At 57.7% G+C, this 18,225-nt stretch overlaps 7 protein-coding genes across 7 annotated transcripts; 5 read left to right on the forward strand and 2 right to left on the reverse strand.

Annotated features, from left to right (window-relative positions):
* The first annotated feature begins 170 nt into the window (after positions 1-170).
* On the forward strand, positions 171-918 carry JDV02_002663 (uncharacterized protein). Its single transcript, XM_047983712.1, has 3 exons — positions 171-317; positions 374-437; positions 506-918. Exons 1-3 carry the CDS (start codon positions 257-259, stop codon positions 570-572), a joined length of 192 nt encoding a protein of 63 aa, XP_047839684.1. The 5' UTR covers positions 171-256; the 3' UTR covers positions 573-918.
* Positions 559-3,582, reverse strand: JDV02_002664 (uncharacterized protein). The gene is made up of 3 exons (XM_047983713.1): positions 2,699-3,582; positions 1,858-2,543; positions 559-1,794 (listed from the first exon to the last, which is right to left on the reverse strand). The coding sequence occupies exons 1-3, from the start codon at positions 3,257-3,259 to the stop codon at positions 771-773; spliced, it is 2,271 nt and encodes a 756-aa protein (XP_047839685.1). The 5' UTR covers positions 3,260-3,582; the 3' UTR covers positions 559-770.
* Positions 3,579-6,615, forward strand: JDV02_002665 (uncharacterized protein). The gene is made up of 5 exons (XM_047983714.1): positions 3,579-4,842; positions 4,903-5,297; positions 5,374-5,435; positions 5,513-6,088; positions 6,148-6,615. Exons 1-5 carry the CDS (start codon positions 4,544-4,546, stop codon positions 6,400-6,402), a joined length of 1,587 nt encoding a protein of 528 aa, XP_047839686.1. The 5' UTR covers positions 3,579-4,543; the 3' UTR covers positions 6,403-6,615.
* Positions 6,616-7,383: 768 nt separating this feature from the next.
* Positions 7,384-8,839, forward strand: cox5 (Cytochrome c oxidase subunit 5B, mitochondrial). Its single transcript, XM_047983715.1, has 3 exons — positions 7,384-7,826; positions 8,166-8,359; positions 8,429-8,839. Exons 1-3 carry the CDS (start codon positions 7,592-7,594, stop codon positions 8,513-8,515), a joined length of 516 nt encoding a protein of 171 aa, XP_047839687.1. The 5' UTR covers positions 7,384-7,591; the 3' UTR covers positions 8,516-8,839.
* Positions 8,671-11,087, reverse strand: MCX1 (ATP-binding protein). Its single transcript, XM_047983716.1, has 3 exons — positions 10,290-11,087; positions 10,049-10,232; positions 8,671-9,993 (listed from the first exon to the last, which is right to left on the reverse strand). The coding sequence occupies exons 1-3, from the start codon at positions 10,747-10,749 to the stop codon at positions 8,904-8,906; spliced, it is 1,734 nt and encodes a 577-aa protein (XP_047839688.1). The 5' UTR covers positions 10,750-11,087; the 3' UTR covers positions 8,671-8,903.
* A 567-nt stretch (positions 11,088-11,654) lies between these two features.
* On the forward strand, positions 11,655-14,931 carry GLC3 (1,4-alpha-glucan branching enzyme). Its single transcript, XM_047983717.1, has 8 exons — positions 11,655-12,263; positions 12,324-12,448; positions 12,502-12,601; positions 12,664-12,776; positions 12,836-13,527; positions 13,580-13,915; positions 13,981-14,611; positions 14,669-14,931. The coding sequence occupies exons 1-8, from the start codon at positions 12,176-12,178 to the stop codon at positions 14,705-14,707; spliced, it is 2,124 nt and encodes a 707-aa protein (XP_047839689.1). The 5' UTR covers positions 11,655-12,175; the 3' UTR covers positions 14,708-14,931.
* Positions 14,932-15,771: 840 nt separating this feature from the next.
* On the forward strand, positions 15,772-17,960 carry ATP2 (atp2, beta subunit of the F1 sector of mitochondrial F1F0 ATP synthase). The gene is made up of 7 exons (XM_047983718.1): positions 15,772-15,841; positions 15,935-16,079; positions 16,141-16,162; positions 16,239-16,324; positions 16,387-16,429; positions 16,507-17,061; positions 17,123-17,960. Exons 1-7 carry the CDS (start codon positions 15,831-15,833, stop codon positions 17,812-17,814), a joined length of 1,554 nt encoding a protein of 517 aa, XP_047839690.1. The 5' UTR covers positions 15,772-15,830; the 3' UTR covers positions 17,815-17,960.
* Positions 17,961-18,225: the final 265 nt, after the last annotated feature.

Genomic DNA, 18,225 nt, shown 5'->3' on the forward strand with positions numbered 1-18,225 from the left:
ACCCAGTACGTACTAAGGTACCCAGGTTAGTGCTTGTGGACGGCGTTGGCGCTGGCGCGTGAAGGGCGTGCAGTAGTATATGGAAGGTACCTTAAATCTTTAGTGGGGCACGGCACGACTTTCCACCCGATCTAGCATGGGTTGTTGGAACTTGGCCTGCGTCAACTTCAGTCTTCTCGAGCACAGTCTTGAAGCCGTCTCTCATGTCCTCTCGGATCCTGCTCGCGAGACGTTTTTGGTGCTTAATCTCGCAGCCATGAGTGGATTTCAAAAGGCGCTGCCCATCGCCCTCGCCGCCTTCTGCGGCGTCATCGGCGGTGAGCCTGCTCTCTTCACCTTTAGATTCCCGCGAACAATCCCTGACTCTGCGCAGGAGTCTACACATTTCAGCCAATCCTCGCGCCAAAGGACCCGATAGTTGAGGGCCGAGAAAAGACGTAAGTTATCGCCTCTTACCAGGCTCCAAAGCCGCACACCAAGCAGAGGCTCACGCGTCCGCGCTCAGGGTCCCAGCGACGCAACAGACAAAGCCCGCGGCCGATCCGACCGCCGCGCCCACGCCGAGCAAATGATGTCCCGCGGCCAGCAACTCAACGCCGGCAATCCGATTGATTGACAAGAACCGCCCACAAATCGCCATCTAATTTAATTTGATTCGATTCACTGGAAGCTACATTTGAGCTGTTCATTGTCACCCAGGTTCCCCAAGCTTGGCATAATAGACATCTCATATACATCGGCCTCGGAACGCGAGCGCACGGCGAGTGGCTTCATATAAACGGCGCGTCCAAGCCCCAGAAGAGCCTGTCCCAGTCTATGTTGTCCAGGTCCATCCTACCTTGAAGTTGCTGCCACTGCTGTTCCAGATACGCAGTCTCCGAGTCTGGATTCGCCGGCTGTGGGAGCAACCCATTCCTGCTGTCATCGCGGTGACTCGAATCTGGAGTCATGGGCGGTGTGCCGCCATGAGTCCGCAGCTTGGCTGACGGCTGGTTCTTGAGAAGCTCGAGTGCCGGGTGCGACGCCTTGTGTTTTTTGAGCACCTGGATGGAGAGCTCAAGGAGCTTTGAGGCCAGAGGCGACTGGTCCCGCGCCTCGTTTAGGATGCTCCACGCGTCGGCAACCTCCACACCGCTCTTGATAGTGTCCTGGGAGTCGTCGACCAAGCAAGCGTCCAGGACGAGGGCGATGCAGGCGACAAAACCGCTACGAAGCACCATGTTCATCCGTTGACGAAACGACACAAACGTCAAGTTCTCCCCCCTCAGCTTGTGCTCGATGTGGATGATGGTTCTCGCCGATTTGAGACACTGTTCACGTGAATACGCAAACGCCGGTTCCACGCTGCCACGGGCAAGATACGGCAGGTGCAACTTGCAGAGTTGGCGATTCAAGAGGATGTTGAGGGTATAGCGCTGCACGGTGATGCTCGGGGTACGTCGCGGGTCTGAGGGGGGAAGGTTCTCCATGCTAGGGTTGTCGAGCCAGAAAAAGGACGGCATCTCTTGCATGAACTGGTTCAACCTCGTGTCCACCTCCATGACCTGGCGGTACTCCATCGTTTCTGGACTCATGACGAAAGGACTGCGGTCCAGCAGCCCGTGGCAAACCTCCGCTAGCCGGATGCGCTGGAGGAGGTAGGATACGCACGTCGGCTCCTCTATTGGACGGTCGATGACCTCCTGGCCTTCGACAATGTCTCTATCGTTCGCATTGCGGGGCTTCCTAACCACCATGTGGCTTGGCAGAACGGTATAGGTGCCTTCTTGCGGCACAGAAAACTGCGACAGCATCCTGCCTGACGTGAGCTTCAGGGAGCGGACCAAGGCACAGCGCGCAGGGCACGGGACGACTTACCAGTCCGAGGCAGCAAGGTACCACCAGACCCTGCGGCCCATCTCGGTCTTGATGCTGTGCATCTGCTGAGGATCCGAGGCAGGAGAATTGTTGGGAAAGTCAATGAGGTGGAGGGAGAGCTCGCGGCCCATGGCGATGGACTGCGAGACGAGGGAGCGGGCGCGAGTTGAGACGCCTTCGAGGCTACAGAGGACGAAGAAGATGAGGATCATGCCCTGGGCGCACTCGAGCGAGGTGTGGGCGGTGCGCTGGACATGGTCAACGACGTCGAGGCCGGCCTTGAGCCAGCCGGTCGTCTGGCAGTTCGCCTCGGCGGCAGAGGCATAGAGTGCACGGGCATCATCGTATGGCGTCCAGGCATAGGTCGTGCAGGTGCAGATGCTGAGGAGGAGAAGGATGCCGCCGACGTCGACGCGGCTGTCGCGTTCGATGCCGTCGTAAATGTCGTCGATGAGTCGGGGAAGGGTGGGAAAGTGGATGATGTGATGGAAGTGGCTCACGTCGCTCACATACTTTTGCACGAGTATCTGTGCCTCGTCACGACGCGGGAGCCAGATGCACTTGACAACCTCGGTGGTGCCTAAGGCGGCGGGCGAGCCATCCGACTCGACGATGAAGGACGAGGGCTTGGAGATGAGGCGGATGGGGCACGTGCGGAACGTGATGGGGTCCGCGACAAGTGAGTCCTGGGAGGAGTGACAACCGTATCATCAGACATTGCGACCACGAGAAGAAAGGCGACAGGTACGCGTTGTGTACTCGGTACGCAAACACGTCTCACGATGTTGCCCAAGGACGGGCGGGTGGGCTCGCAAGCATGGGGAGGGATGGGAAGACGTACCAGGAGCTTTTGGCCCGAGCACGACCTCTCCAGCCACAGCACATCGGCCGTAAGGCGCTGGAGACGCGACGGAACCTCGGTGGATGGAGATGTTGACGGGGCCGGTGCTGGCGGGGGTGGAAACGTGAGTTGCTGCTGCTGCTGCTGATGGTTGGAGCCGGGACGTCTCGTTGGCGGTACCAAGGGAGACTGTTGGCGTTGGAGTCGTTGCTTGGACGGCTCTGCCGACGCCCTGCTGCCCGCGTCGGTGCTGCCATTGCCCAGACTGTTGCTGCTGTTGGCGACGGCGGCTTGGGACGCCACCAGGGCCTCGAGGCGCTCGAGGCGAGATAGCAGGTCGACGGCATTGAGGTCGGCCGTGGCGCTGGACGCGACGGGAGCGTCCTTGTGAATGCCTGAGCCGGGAGCGACGCCCAGGCTCATGCCGTGGGGGCTACCCTCATGCTCGCACGCCACTCCGCGGGACGTGCAGTTGGAGCATGGGAAGACTCGACTGCAGCGGAGCTTGCGCACCCGGCACAGCGCACACGAAATCGGCCGTTGTCTTGGCTGGCGACCCATTGGCGCCGGCGGACTGTAGTACCCTAGCAGACAGACTTAGTCAATAACTGAGTCTGGGGCTCCTTCTTCCTTGTCTTGCGCTGTCTTCGATCAAGGCAGCCCCCTAACGCGCTGAGACCTTTGTTGGAAGTTTCACTCGCGTTGCACGCAGGGGTGTCCGCGGCACAGGCAGCGTGTGAGCGAAGGCGCAAAATGGGATGTGGAGGATGAACGGTGTGTGTGTGTGTGTAAGTCGAGGTGCCTCCGTGGGATGATGAGGCTTTGATGGGTGAGATCCACGGATGCTCCGGAACGTCCGCGGAGACTCCGCGGGAGGGACGTTGGGTTCAGCCAATGACTTGTCGCTCCGCCCCAGTCTTTGCGGCCCCATGTGCAAGAGATCTGCGGGTTGGCGGTTGTGGGTAGCATTGGGACATCCAGCCACGGCGGGCAACCGCCAAAAGCTGTCAAAGCGGCCATGTGTGTGTGCCGGGCGAACTGCTGTTTCTGTGAATTCTGGTTGTTCCTGGTCGAATGAGCGGGGACAAGACTTTTGGTCTCGTGTTGCAGGCAAGCCCCATGAGCTTACTTTGTTTGGAGACATTGATGGCCCATCAGCCGCCGATTAGATTGATAACCATCATCAACGAGTTTTGGCTGCCAAGGGCCAAGGCTGGCTGCGACAGCAGACATCAGACCACGGGCGGGCTGGCTGCAGGGCACGAAGCCCAGCATTGTCGTAGTATATGGAAAGGACCAACGGCCAGCTACTTGCCCGTGGCTTGACGATGATCTGGTGCCGGCCGGCCGGACCACTTTCCGTTTTCCCTCTTCCCGCCCCCCTTGTCCCGTGCCTGCTTCACACCGACTCCCAGGGTATCGGCCGGAGCACAGCACCGCATCCAAGGAAACATGTGGCGTGTGATGCTGGCCCCCCTCCCCCACAGCGTGATAATGAGCCGTGCCGGGGCTCAATATGGACAACCCCGAGCCCGGCTCTCGGGTTCGGTCAAGACTCCGGCATCCAGTCTCGCCCGGTGCCTGTTCGGACGTCCGCGTCTCGGTCTTTTCAGTCTGATCGGGCCAAGCAAGGCACGAGAAGAACTCACCAACACCTCGACATGCCTGTGACATGGCCACACCTATATCAACGACACAGCCGCACCTGGAGACGTGTCCGTGCATGATCTTGGGTGCTAGACAGACCGCGCCGTTTCGTTGAATTATCCAGCCTCGAGTTGCAGCTGTCTGTCTCGTCAACGACGCCGCCCCGAAAACACTCCCAAATAGTATCGACAAGCAAGCATGGCGCCTCCGAGCGGCAGTGATGATAATGAAAAGGAGTGCGTCTCGAGCGCCTCCACGGTCGCAGGCCTCTCGCCTCATGATCAGAAGCAGCGGCCGCCGGGTGACGACAAGGATGTGGAGCGCGATGCTCAGAGCACGTCGTCGTCGTCGGCACACGAGGCCTCAGACATGACCGCCGCACGCCATCCGACCGTCGTCGACTGGGACGGGCCAGACGACCCGGCGAACCCCATGAACTGGCCCCTGTCCCAGAAAGCGGCTGCCATTGCCATCGTATCTGCCATCACATTCGTGAGGTACTCATATCCCGCTCACACCTTTCTCCAACTAAACACACAGACTGACAATGCTCGCAGCCCCCTGGCCTCGTCCATCTTTGCGCCAGGCATCCCCCAGGTCATGGCCGACTTTGGGTCCACCAACCAAGAGATCGCGTCCTTTATTGTCTCGGTCTACGTCGTCGGATACTGCTTTGGCCCGCTCCTCATCGCGCCGCTCTCAGAGCTATACGGACGAGCGCCGCTGTACCAAGTGTGCAACGTGCTCTTCGTCATCTTCAGCGTTGCCTGCGCCCTGGCCCCCAACCTGGGTGGCCTGGTGGCCTTCCGCCTGCTCGCCGGGCTTGCGGGCAGCTGTCCCATGGCCATTGGGCCGGGCACCATAGCCGATCTCGTCCCCCGCGAGAAGAGAGGAAAGGTCATGGCGGCGTGGGTGTTTGGGCCGCTCTTTGGACCCGTCATTGGGCCAATTGGTATGCACCCGTCAATGTTATCCGAGGGATCGTTTATGCCGAGGAAGTGATGGAGGCTAACGACGGATGACACCAGCCGGTGGATATCTCACGCAGGCCAAAGGTTGGCGCTGGTCATTCTGGGTTGTGGCCATTGCGGTGAGTCTCCATCCCACGCGCGTGCACCTCGAGAGGGTTGCCGTTCTGATGATGAGCGATTATGGGGACGATAACAGTCCGGCGCCATCACGATCGCGTCTTTGATCTTTATGCGCGAAACGTATGCCTATGCGATCCTCGACCGAAAGGCCAAGAAGCTCCGCACGCAGACTGGCAACAGCAGTCTCCGCTCCGCACTCGACGACGGGCGTGCCACCAAGGACATCTTCGCCTCGGCCATTGTGAGGCCAAGCAAGATGCTCATCTTCTCGCCCATTGTGTTTCTCCTCTCTCTGTACATGTTCATCCTCTACGGCTACCTGTACCTCATCTTCACCGCCATGCCGGGCTTGTTTCAAAACGAGTATGGCTTCTCCACGGGCCAGGTCGGGCTCTCGTACTTGGGACTCGGGATAGGATCGGCGATTGGGCTTTTCCTTGCCGGTGCTGCGTTGGACCGCGTCGTCGCGTTCTTGCAAGCCAAGAACGGTGGCGACTTCAAGCCCGAGTACCGCCTGCCTCTCATGATCATCGCCGGTGTAGCCGTGCCCATTGGGCTGTTTCTGTTTGGGTGGACGGCCAAGACGCACCAACATTGGATTCTGCCCATCATCGGGACGTCGTTTTTGGGCTTTGGCATGACCCTCGCCTTTGTGGGTATCCCTCTCTTTCTTTAAGTTAAGAGAACCACAATCACTGACCTGTCCTTTAGATGGCCATTTCGACGTATCTGGTCGATGCCTTCGGTATGTTCGCCGCGTCAGCAGTCGCCGCCAGCACGGTGCTCCGGTCCCTTGGAGGCGCGGCGCTGCCGCTGGCAGGCGGCAAGATGTTTGAGACACTCGGTCTGGGTTGGGGCTCCTCTTTGCTTGCCTTTATTGCACTGGCGATGATACCCGTTCCGGTCGTGTTTTACCGCTACGGCGAGCGTGTCCGGGCGAAGAACCTGTTTGGCGTGCAGTTTTGACGGGCGCGGGTGGTAACACCGCGGAGGAGCAACGTACGGTGAGAAGAGTTGTTGTCGAAGATGGCCGTGGAGATTGGATATAGAGTATAGACAGGGTGTGAACACCACCCTGAAAGGACTCAATGGTTGTTAGAGTGGGCGACAGGAACATCAAGTACAACATACAGTCAGATAGCATCTAAGCGTCAGTTGAAGACGAGCAGGGACCGCACCAATCTTGTGTACTTGCAGATCTCCTTTCGGGCCAGTGTTGTTGCATCATGGTAGGAATACTTACCAAAGAAGGGTCCTTATGCTCTGTAGGAACCGACAGGATCAAAGACCCAACTCATCTTGGGTGGCGCCCAGCGTGAGATGCATGTGAGTCGGCGTGGCTGTGCGTAGTAGACCAATCGCATATGCGCCTCTCATCATATTGGGAAAAATGCAGAATGCCTGGATCAGATATCCGAGACAAGGCACACGGGGTGTCGTGGCTGCGCATTGGGCCGTTTTTTGACGTTTCATGCGGCTGTGGCCGTCGATAACAATGCATGGAACCCCATGGACGCATGCATAGATTTGATGAACGAGGAGTGAGATACTGAGCGACGGGCTTGTGATCCAAAAAATGTCCTAATGAGGCGTGTCAAGAAAAGCATGCACTCGTCCCGATCCACTCGGTTTATAGGTGCAGTTCCAGCATATCAAACGTGTCACCGTGTCATCCACCAAAGTCGTGTGTATGTGTGTGAATTGCACGCCGCTCGCCAGGTTGTCCCCCTCCTTCGCCGGAAAGGGAAAGCCAATTGACAGCAAATCCAAAGCCCATGATTGGTTTGTAGCCCCATCAAAGCTCGCACACGTGACTGGCGTGCGCCAACCAGGCAAGCAGCTTAGTATTAGTCACTCGCCCGCCCGCCAACCCCAGCCAGCCCAGCCAGCCCCGTTCCCCCCCCCCCCCAGCTATCTGCCCTCGCTGGCAGCAGCCTGTAATGGAAGGCCCGTCCAGCGAACCAGCAGCGAGGAGATCCGCCAACTCCCGCCAGCCCGAAAACTTCCTCCCTCGTACCACTTTCTTCTCATCGCCAACGACCGCCGCACCGCGCGCAAACCCCCCCCCTCCTCCCTCCCCCCCAATTGAACGTCGAAATCATCCTCGAACCTCGACCTCGGCCCTTCGTCCGTCCCCCGATCATCCCGAGCAAACATGCTGCGCACCCAGGCGACGAGTGTGCTGCGCAAGGGCGCCCTGGTGCGCAGCCTCCCGGCCGTTGCCTTCCGCGCCGCGTCGACAGCCCACGCCATCTCCAACCCGACCCTCGCCAACATCGAGAAGCGATGGGAGGGCATGCCCCTTCAGGAGCAGGCTGACCTGTGGATGGCCCTGCGCGACCGCATGAAGGGCAGCTGGACCGAGCTGACCGTCCAGGAGAAGAAGGCCGGTACGTTGCTCTTCCCCCCCGTCGTGGCTCGTCCCCTCCAAAAAATACCTCCCGAATAGCCGAAGGAAGCTGCCCCGTGGCCATGACGACCACAACGCCGCACCCGCACCCGCCATCAATTATTCCTCGACCCCGGGCTCCACTACCACGCGACATGCCGCAGCCTTGCGTCCGCTGTCACTTTTAATTCTCAATTGGTGCTGCTACTGCTGCCGTCCAATTGACCCCGGTTGCCTGCGCGCGGCCCGTGGTGTAGAGTCCGGGGAAGCCGCCATCCCGCACGTGCATTTGATACACCTCGTTCCTCACCTGAAAACTAACTCAAACCGCCTCATCTAGCCTACTGGATTGCCTTCGGCCCCCATGGCCCCCGCGCTGTCGATCCTCCCGGCACCAACGCCCGCATTGCCTGGGGTGTCGCCCTCGGCCTCGGTGCCAGCTTCGCCATCTTCGCTACCATCCGGGCGTTCGCCAAGCCCGTGCCGGCCACCATGACCAAGGAATACCAGGAGGCTTCCAACGAGCTCCTCAAGGTATGCAAGACCCGGTGATGACGTTTTACTGAACATCTCCCCCCTTACTGACACGCACCACCCTCGCAGCAACAAAAAGCCGACCCCATCACCGGTATCTCCTCCGAGGGCTACACTGGCAAGGGCCAGGTCCAGTCTCCCCCCAAGGGCAACTAAGCCAAGCTCACTCGACAAATACCAATTCCTTTCCTTTGTCTTAGAAAACACGAGTGGCTCATGGGGGAGTGCTTCTCCTTCCATGTGTAAAATGGTCTAGGACGATTTGGAGTAGAGAACCGCTGCAGTCAACGGCGGAGAGCCGGAAAGGAGCCACGTGTTTAGCGGTTGTAAATACTGTACTACAACGATGGAACTCAAGTCTTTTTCCCCCCAATATCCGTCATGGATGCATTGATGTAGAGTCAGTCCTAGATGCCAGGGTATGCGAACGCGAATACCCAACCTCGCCGGGGCGAACCCGTTGAAGGTCACAAGCTGCCAACCTCAACGCCGCGAATTCAGCAACAAGCAGTTGAATCAGAGCGCCTTGCAGCTTCGCACCGCATCAGCCCCCACTCTGCCCGGCCTCCCTCAGCCGCTCGAACGTCACTTGGGGCGTGGGGCCGGCGCGGTGCGCTTCCTCTTCCTCCAAGCGTCTATCCAGCTCGAAGCGGCCATCCTTGCCCCAGTACAAGGCCTTCTCCATCCCCTTGACGCAGCCCTCTGTGACCAGAACATAGGGAGTTGGCGCGTCAAACATTGGCTCCGCCAATATCCGCTCCATCTCCATCTTGAGACCTCTCGCACCCGTCTCGGCGGCCGCGGCTCGCTCGGCTATTGCGTAGAGCGCCTTGTCTGTAAAGTACAACCGAGACGGATACGTCTCAAACAGCGCAGTGTACTGTGCGACTAGGCTGTTGCGTGGTTCCGTCAAGATTCGGTATAAGTCGTCACGGGAGAGCGGGCTCAGGGCACATATGTTGTGCAGACGCCCAATCAGTTCAGGTATGAACCCGAAGCTTTGAAGGTCCGCAGGCGTGGCTAGGTCCATGGGAGTAAAGGAGGGTGCTGACGCAGGGTCGTGATGCGCAAGATGCGTAAAGGCTTCCGGAGGCAGCACATGCCGGCTGCCGGACATGGTGGAGCGGCCCTTGACCTCTCCTCCGAACCCCATGGAAGGCTTGGCAACTCGCTGCACGACGGTCTTGTCAAGTCCGACAAAAGCGCCACAAAAGATGAAGAGTATGTTGGTAGTGTCGATGGTATATTGGTCGACCTTGCCTCCGGGGGGGAGAGGTTGGGGGGATGATGATGACGATCCGGATGAGCTATAGTTGGTTGTGATTGGAGGGGTGGACCGCGAAGACCGATTGTCCTTGACATTGATGGTGACCTTGGTTCCCTCCACAAGCTTCAACAAAGCTTGCTGCACGCCCTCGCCGCCAACATCTCGGCCGGTGGGAGATTCCCTTCGTGCGAGCTTGTCAAATTCGTCCAACACGACGATGCCGTATTCTGCCGCCTTGATGTCATAGTTGGCCTCGATGAGAAGACGCTCGATACACGTCTCTACGTCCTGTCCGATGTATCCTGCTTGAGTAAGCGAGTTGCAGTCGCAGATTGTAAAAGGCACATGTATCTTCTTGCTCAATGTCCTAGGCGTTGTCAGTACGTCAGCCGACGATATGTAAAGAAGGAAAGGCCACTCACTCCAGAATATAGGTCTTGCCGACCCCTGTCGGCCCAATCAACAAGAGGTTGCTCTTGTCAATCTTGACGTGCTCGGGCTTGGATATGTCCTCCGGGGTGTACAGGTGGTCGAGCGGGTCATCCTCGAACGCGGGGTTGACATCGTACAGCGACCTGACGGATTCGTGATGGCCCGGGAACTCATCTTGAATCACTTCGTCAGCGGCGCCTTGTTGGGCAGACCTAAACGTCGCAGGCTGACCTTCGACTGGGTGCGCGTCGCGGCGTCTCTGGTGCAGCTCTCTGTCTCGGGCGAACCGTTGCCGCAGGAGCTTCTCCTGGACGTTCCTATCCTCATGCTCGTACTGATGTCTTCGGCGCAGGGTCTGATAGTGGTTGAACAGCGTCGCGCATATCGTTTTCTTGGCCCGGTCCTGGCCAACAACGTATTCATCGACGCGTTTCTTGAGGTCTCGGGGATAAAACTGCGGAACGCCGAAGTTGGTCTTGTTAAACATGGGGCCGCGGCCTCCCTCCATTGTGGGATCATAGCTTCCAGTGAAGCCAGAGTTGAAGTCTGGCGTTTGCTTTGAAGTTTCGAGCGGCCGGGAGGAGGACAGGTGGCGACGGCATATGCAACATGGCGGTGGCCGACCAACCCGCCTCAGAGCATTGCGACTCAAGCGCAGCGACGGCGTGAGCGCTCGGGCAGGGGAAAGCATCGTAGTCGGCGGCAAGGCGGGAGCTTAGAGCCCGCCCCGCCCCAATGGTTTCGTGGTCGACGAGGCGGATTGTTGTGCTGTGGCCGGATCGGTTCGAACACGGTCGTCCTCGAGCCTCGATCCGCCTCCCAGCTGCCGAGGTGATCGGCGGCTAGCTATCGACGGCGGGGTGATTATGGTGTCAGATCGATAAAAGCTAGCTTTTACCCGTCTATAGGCAAAGGTGAGGAGAGGGTGTGCGTTGGGTATTCCTGTCAGATCGAAGTGTTGGGTCAGAAGCGAGTTGGTCGTCGTGGCGCTGATGCTCTCGCGGAGCACCAAACGGCGGCAGGTGATGGCACAGCGGCGGGGCTGTTATCGGTAAGCTCGCGGGGGAGGTCACCTTGGGCGCGGGTCTCCCGGGGTGAGGGGGCGCGCGTCATGCTCCAGCGCTGCTAGCCTTGCAGGCCCGGGTGGCTGCCGCTCCTCCAGTTGGCCCGTTCCCGCCTGGGAGTGCCTGGTGGTGTCCATGATGGAGCGGCACTGACCGACCAGGTGACATCCATGGATCCATGGCTCATGCTTGGACCCCGTCCACCCTCCCATCCTCCGTCACCGTCTGCCACTGCCCTTGATGAACGAACACAACCTAGCGCCTAGGCGCCCCCGCCAGGTTAATAGTCGAAGCACCGCGCGCAGCACCGCACCTGCTTGGTACGAATTCAACAAGGAATGGAACCATTTCGCAGACAGTCGATGCACCACCCAACACTCCCAATGCGGCCCCTGCTGCAGCGGTGCGGAGAATCGCCTCCAGAGCCTCCCAAATGCGCCTCAACCAATGCACCTTGTCGACATTGTTGGGGTGGTGCAGGCATTTGATTCGACAACTGCCAGTGCATTCTGCCAGCGATTGCCAGTGTGGTGGCGACTGTTGCTGGCAGCCACTGCCCACTAGGTTCAACGAGGGCGGCAGCTGGTGCAGCAGCTGCACGCTGAGGTGCCCATAAACGCCACCTACTAAGGTACTCCTCAGCAGTTGTCCATGGTGGTCGTTTGTTAGCGTGTTGCCCATCTCCACCCCAGCCGCGCTGAGCGTGTACCTTACCGTACCAATCTTGCCAATATCGCCTGAAGCCGCCAGCCCAGACGTCATTTGCGGCGAAATAGCTATCGATAAAGCTCCTTTGAGCTGGCCAGCGAAGGCTCGTTCCAGCTCAATTCACTCATCTCCTACCACCCGCTTGCCACCTAGAATCATATCATCTTCACACCCCTTACCAGAGCTTGACGATTGCTTTCAAACACGCCGCCCAGCACATCGGCTCGGAACCCGTGCTGTCCCCTTCGTTCGAGCTCGTGGCCAAGCAAGAGGCTGGAGCCCGGTCATCCCCTCCTACCCCGCCTAGCAACACGACCAGGCACCCGTGATACCCAGGCCAACAACATGGCTTCCGCTGTCGAAAACTCTTCCAACTCGTTGGACTCCAACAACCAGGGTGCAGCTACTGGTGGAATACCTCCTGACGGCACCGGTCAGCCTCCCTCAAACCCCAGAGGCTCAAAATGAAAACGCAATCTGACTTGTATTGTAGGCGTCGTGAAGCTCGATCCCTACCTCGAACCCTTCGCTGACGCGCTTCGACGACGCTATGCCAAGGCTCAAAGTTGGATCAAGTCGATCAACGAGACTGAAGGTGGTGTCGAGAAATTCTCAAGGGTGTGTTCTCCCATCACCTTCCTCGTTTTCATCCCTAATAAACACCCATTCAGGGCACAGAGAAGTTTGGATTCAATGTGGACGACAAGAACAACATAGTGTACAGAGAATGGGCCCCAAATGCCACTGCGGCCTTTCTTATCGGTGAATTCAGTATGTTCGCGAGTGCCGCACGCTAGACCGTCTCATGCCGCACCTCGCTAACCTCGAGACAGACAACTGGGATCGCACCTCGCACCCGATGAAGAAGGATGACTTCGGCGTCTTCGCAATTGAGATTCCAGCTCAAAACGGCCAGCCTGCCGTACCTCACAAGTCCAAGATCAAGGTGAGCTATCGTGCAGGACGTATGATACAACGGCAGTCATGTGTTAATTGTGTCGTCAGATCTCACTTGATTTGCCCACGGGAGAGCGAGCCGACAGGATTCCAGCATGGATTAAGTATGTCACGCAAGACCTGACTGTCTCTCCGGCATATGAGGCTCGTTTCTGGAACCCTCCAGCAGCAGAAAAGTACCAGTTCCGGCACTCAAGACCCAAGAAGCCCGCCAGCGCACGCGTGTACGAGGCGCATGTGGGAATTTCCAGCCCAGCGCAAAGGGTGGCAACTTACAAAGAATTCACCAAGAACATGCTGCCTCGAATCAAAGAGCTAGGGTACAATGTCATCCAACTGATGGCCATTATGGAACACGCCTACTATGCCAGCTTCGGATACCAAGTCAATAGTTTCTTTGCAGCGAGCAGCCGCTATGGTCCGCCGGAAGACCTCAAAGAGCTTATTGATACCGCACACAGCATGGGCTTGGTTGTACTTCTCGATGTCGTGCACAGCCATGCATCCAAGAACGTTCTTGATGGCTTGAACGAGTTTGACGGTACAGACCATCAATACTTCCACAGCGGTGGCAAGGGCCGTCACGATCAGTGGGATAGTCGACTGTTCAACTATGGCCACCACGAGGTGTTGCGATTCCTCCTCAGCAATCTGCGGTTCTGGATGGATGAGTACCAATTCGATGGTTTCCGGTTTGACGGTGTCACAAGCATGCTCTACACGCATCATGGCATGGGCACGTGAGTAGCCCCGCGTCCCATACATCGCCACGCCCATTACTGACAGCTACAGGGGGTTCTCTGGCGGCTACCACGAGTATTTCGGCGCCGATGTTGACGAGGAGGCTGTTGTTTATCTCATGCTCGCGAACGAAATGCTGCATTCCCTCTACCCACACTCCATCAGCATCGCCGAGGATGTCTCCGGTATGCCTGCCCTGTGCCTACCGCTATCCCTCGGGGGCGTCGGCTTCGACTATCGCCTAGCGATGGCCATCCCAGATATGTGGATCAAGATTCTCAAGGAGCTCAAGGACGAGCAATGGGACATTGGCAACATATGTTTCACCTTGACCAACCGCCGTCACGGCGAGAAAACAATTGCGTATTGCGAAAGCCATGATCAAGCGTAAGTTGGTCCATGTCATATCTGAGGAACAAGGAGCCTCCAGTACAGCTACTAAACTCGTGCAGGCTCGTAGGAGACAAGACATTGATGATGCATCTCTGTGATGCTGAGATGTATACCAACATGTCGGTTCTATCCCCGCTGACGCCCGTCATCGATCGTGGCATGGCTCTCCACAAGATGATCCGTCTTCTTACCCACAGCCTGGGCGGCGAAGGATACTTGAACTTTGAGGGCAACGAGTTCGGACACCCTGAATGGCTCGACTTCCCCCGTGAGGGAAACAACAACTCATTCTGGTACGCGCGCCGGCAACTCAACCTGACTGAGGACCATCTGCTTCGCTACCAGTTTCTAAACACCTTTGATGCCCTTATGAATAACTGCGAGGCCAAATACGGCTGGCTTCACTCGCCGCAGGCATTCATCTCATTGAAGCACGAGGGAGATAAGGTAATCGTTTTTGAGCGCGCGGGACTCGTCTTTGTATTCAATTTCCACCCGACCGAGAGCTTTAGCGACTACCGCATCGGGATCGAGGTCCCTGGGACGTATCGCATCGTCTTGAACAGCGACTCCAAGGAGGTTGGCGGATTTAACAGGCTCGACGAGAACACGCGCTTCTTCACGACCCCGATGGAATGGAACGGCCGCAAGAACTGGACTCACATCTATATTCCTTGTCGCACCGCCTTGGTCAGTACAACGTTGAAATACTATTCGGATGATTGTAGTTTGCTGACGATGACGCAGATTCTCGCGCTCGAAAACACCGTATCGCAGCAACAGTAGTAGGGTGCGGGCCAGGCAAGGTTCGATTCATGTCAACGAAACGCATGTGGAACAGATGAAACTGGGGAAAACCCTGCGTGTAATGTTGATTCATAAGGCAGGTTGCGGATCCCAGCTACGAAAGCCTTTAATGTATGAAGTAACAGCAATGAGAATTACTGCCAAAAGAGACCGAGCCCGTTTGCAGGCAGCTAGTTTCATGGAAAAGTTGTGAACACTGACAATTGCCTATCGTCGTCCCGACATGTGAGCCTTAACGGCAGACATGATATACACCGGACGTCCGATGAAGGTTTCGGGTAGGAAAGCTAGAGCGCAAGCCTCCTAGTAAAAAGGGCACAACAATGCGAGCGGAATAAGATTGACAATGATTTACAAGGGAGATTTATCATATGATAGAAAGTGCGCATTGGAGTCAGGCTGTTGTGCAGACACGATGGGCCTTGTTTTCGTGAGGTATGCTCCTCATGATGCATTGAGACGTGGCTATGTCTTGTGCAACGCTAGGCCAGGCATCCAAGGCCGTCACGGGTGGGAGTGCCAGTCAGTTGCACGGTGCAGTAACAAATTTGCCGTCGGGTGTGGATCGCGAAAAGACGGAAGGGAATGGGGAGCCTCAGGAACCAAGCCTAGCATGTCAGGCACCTCCACCTCTTCGTGGCTCGGTTGGCCGGGGATGCCAGGGGGCAGGAGGCAGTAATCCGCACTGTGTACGCCGGCCCTGGGCGTGAAGTCCTGCCGAGATCGCATATGCTCCGTTGGATTCCAATTGCTTAGATCAGGAGCAAAGTGAGCGCGTTTGCTAATTTATACAGCCATGTAATCTGAGAATAATATCTGCTTCTGTCAATTCTCCTATTTAGACGCCTGCGACTCGACGTGAGGTACGACAAGTGTAGCCGCGAGCCCACGTCCGAGCCGCCCGGTCTCCTTCCAAACCCCGCGAGACACTGTGCATGTCACAGTGTTCAATCTCATGTTAGCGCGTCACGTGATCGGCGAGAAAGCTCTAACCGACGAAGTTGTCCGCTCCCGAGCAAAACTGCTCACTCTGCAAATTCTCCCCTGCCTCAACCAACCTCTCTCCACTCCCATCTCTGATCGCTCTCTGTCATCTGGCAAGATGTTCAAGAGGTGAGTCTCGGGCCCTCGATCAATTTTTTTGCGGCCCCCGCGCGCCGTACGCGCCAATTGAGGTCCATTGAGCTGACAGCGCTTCCTCGGCAGCGGCATTTCCTCCTTCGCCAGGGCCGCCCGGCCGTCCTTCGCGGCCGCGGCCACGCGACGTGCCATCAAGCCTGTGTCCCTTCGATTCCCTCTCAACAGCCGATTCGCCTCTACCACCAGCGTCGGTGATGGCAAGATTCATCAGGTGAGCGCGCCTCCGGACACGCCCGGCCGAGCGGCTTTTTGCTGACGAAAACAAACCACAGGTCATCGGTGCCGTTGTCGACGGTCAGTCAAATTCTTACTATCGGGCTCGACATGCACCGGACACTTCACACGGACATACCCACTGACTCTGTCGCAGTCAAGTTCGACAGCGCCAAGCTGCCGGCCATTCTGAACTCCCTCGAGACGGAGAACAACGGCCAGAAGCTCGTCCTTGAGGTCGCGGTACGTGCAGTCGCATGAGGCAATTCGTGGGGACCATCTCAAGGTGCTAACACATGTTCTAGCAACATCTCGGCGAGAATGTTGTCCGCTGCATTGCCATGGACGGTATGTCACCTCGCCCTCGAGTATTTTTGACGCTGGTTTCCGCGACCCTGGGTGGAGCCCGCTCTGACTCGTCGCAGGTACCGAGGGTCTCGTCCGAGGTGCCAAGGCTAAGGACACTGGTGCCCCTATCACCATCCCCGTCGGCCCTGCTACTCTCGGCCGCATCATGAACGTCACCGGTGACCCGATCGACGAGCGTGGTCCCATCAAGACTGACAAGTTCTTGCCTATCCACGCTGAGCCGCCCACCTTCACTGACCAGTCCACCTCTGCCGAGATTCTGGTCACTGGTATCAAGGTCGTCGATCTGCTCGCTCCCTACGCTCGTGGTGGAAAGATCGGCCTCTTCGGTGGTGCCGGTGTCGGCAAGACCGTGTTCATTCAGGAGCTGATCAACAACATCGCCAAGGCTCACGGTGGTTACTCCGTCTTCACTGGTGTCGGTGAGCGTACCCGTGAGGGTAACGACCTGTACCACGAAATGCAGGAGACCTCCGTCATTCAGCTCGAGGGCGAGTCCAAGGTCGCTCTGGTTTTCGGTCAGATGAACGAGCCCCCGGGTGCTCGTGCCCGTGTCGCTCTTACTGGTCTTACCGTCGCCGAGTACTTCCGTGACCAGGAAGGTCAGGATGGTGAGTTATTATCTGCGCGTGCCAGGCATCGCAGGGGTTCATGGATTAACAACTGTGCCAGTGCTGCTCTTCATCGACAACATTTTCCGATTCACCCAGGCCGGTTCCGAAGTGTCTGCCCTGCTGGGTCGTATCCCCTCCGCCGTCGGTTACCAGCCCACCCTCGCCGTCGACATGGGTGGCATGCAGGAGCGTATTACCACCACCAAGAAGGGCTCCATCACCTCCGTCCAGGCCGTCTACGTCCCTGCTGACGATTTGACTGACCCTGCTCCCGCCACCACCTTCGCTCACTTGGACGCCACCACCGTCTTGTCCCGTGGTATCTCCGAGCTGGGTATCTACCCCGCTGTCGACCCTCTCGACTCCACCTCGCGTATGCTTGACCCCCGTATCGTCGGTCAGGAGCACTACGACACCGCCACCCGCGTCCAGCAGATCCTCCAGGAGTACAAGGGTCTCCAGGACATCATCGCCATTCTGGGTATGGACGAACTTTCCGAGGCCGACAAGCTCACCGTCGAGCGTGCCCGTAAGATCCAGCGTTTCCTGTCCCAGCCTTTCACCGTCGCCCAGGTCTTCACTGGTATCGAGGGTAAGCTGGTCGACCTCAAGGACACCATCGCCTCGTTCAAGGCTATCCTGGGCGGTGAGGGCGATAGCCTACCCGAGGGTGCCTTCTACATGGTTGGCGATCTGGCCTCGGCCAAGGAGAAGGGTGAGAAGATTCTCGCGGAGCTGGAGAAGAACTAGGCGACCTTTGCTGCATAATGTCCGGCGAATGTGGAGTGAGAGCCTGTGTATAGACCAGAGGAACCGGAGCCGGGGAGGTTTCTTTCCAAGCTCCATCAACTAAGTCTCTTTTGTGGGCTGTGTACCAAGAAATCAAAATTCCCCTTGTAAAGCACTACATTTGTTGCTCATTGGATGTGACGATACTTGATTCTTGGAATCTTGGTGTAAACAACGTGCTGTCAGACGCTCGGTATACGTACTGATCGGGACGTGAGCCACACACGTGCTCGTGAAATAGCTGAGCGAGGCGCGCCAGCATAGGTCTGAGAGATCTGGGACTCTACAGAACGGACTCGGCATTGGCGACCACGTTGCTGGTGGCAGCTGAACAGCCAGGGGGGGCGGGGGGAGGACGTCAGCGGTAGCAAG

The sequence above is a fragment of the Purpureocillium takamizusanense genome, chromosome 2 (genome assembly GCF_022605165.1).
Source record: "Purpureocillium takamizusanense chromosome 2, complete sequence".
Taxonomy (NCBI): Eukaryota; Fungi; Ascomycota; class Sordariomycetes; order Hypocreales; family Ophiocordycipitaceae; genus Purpureocillium; species Purpureocillium takamizusanense.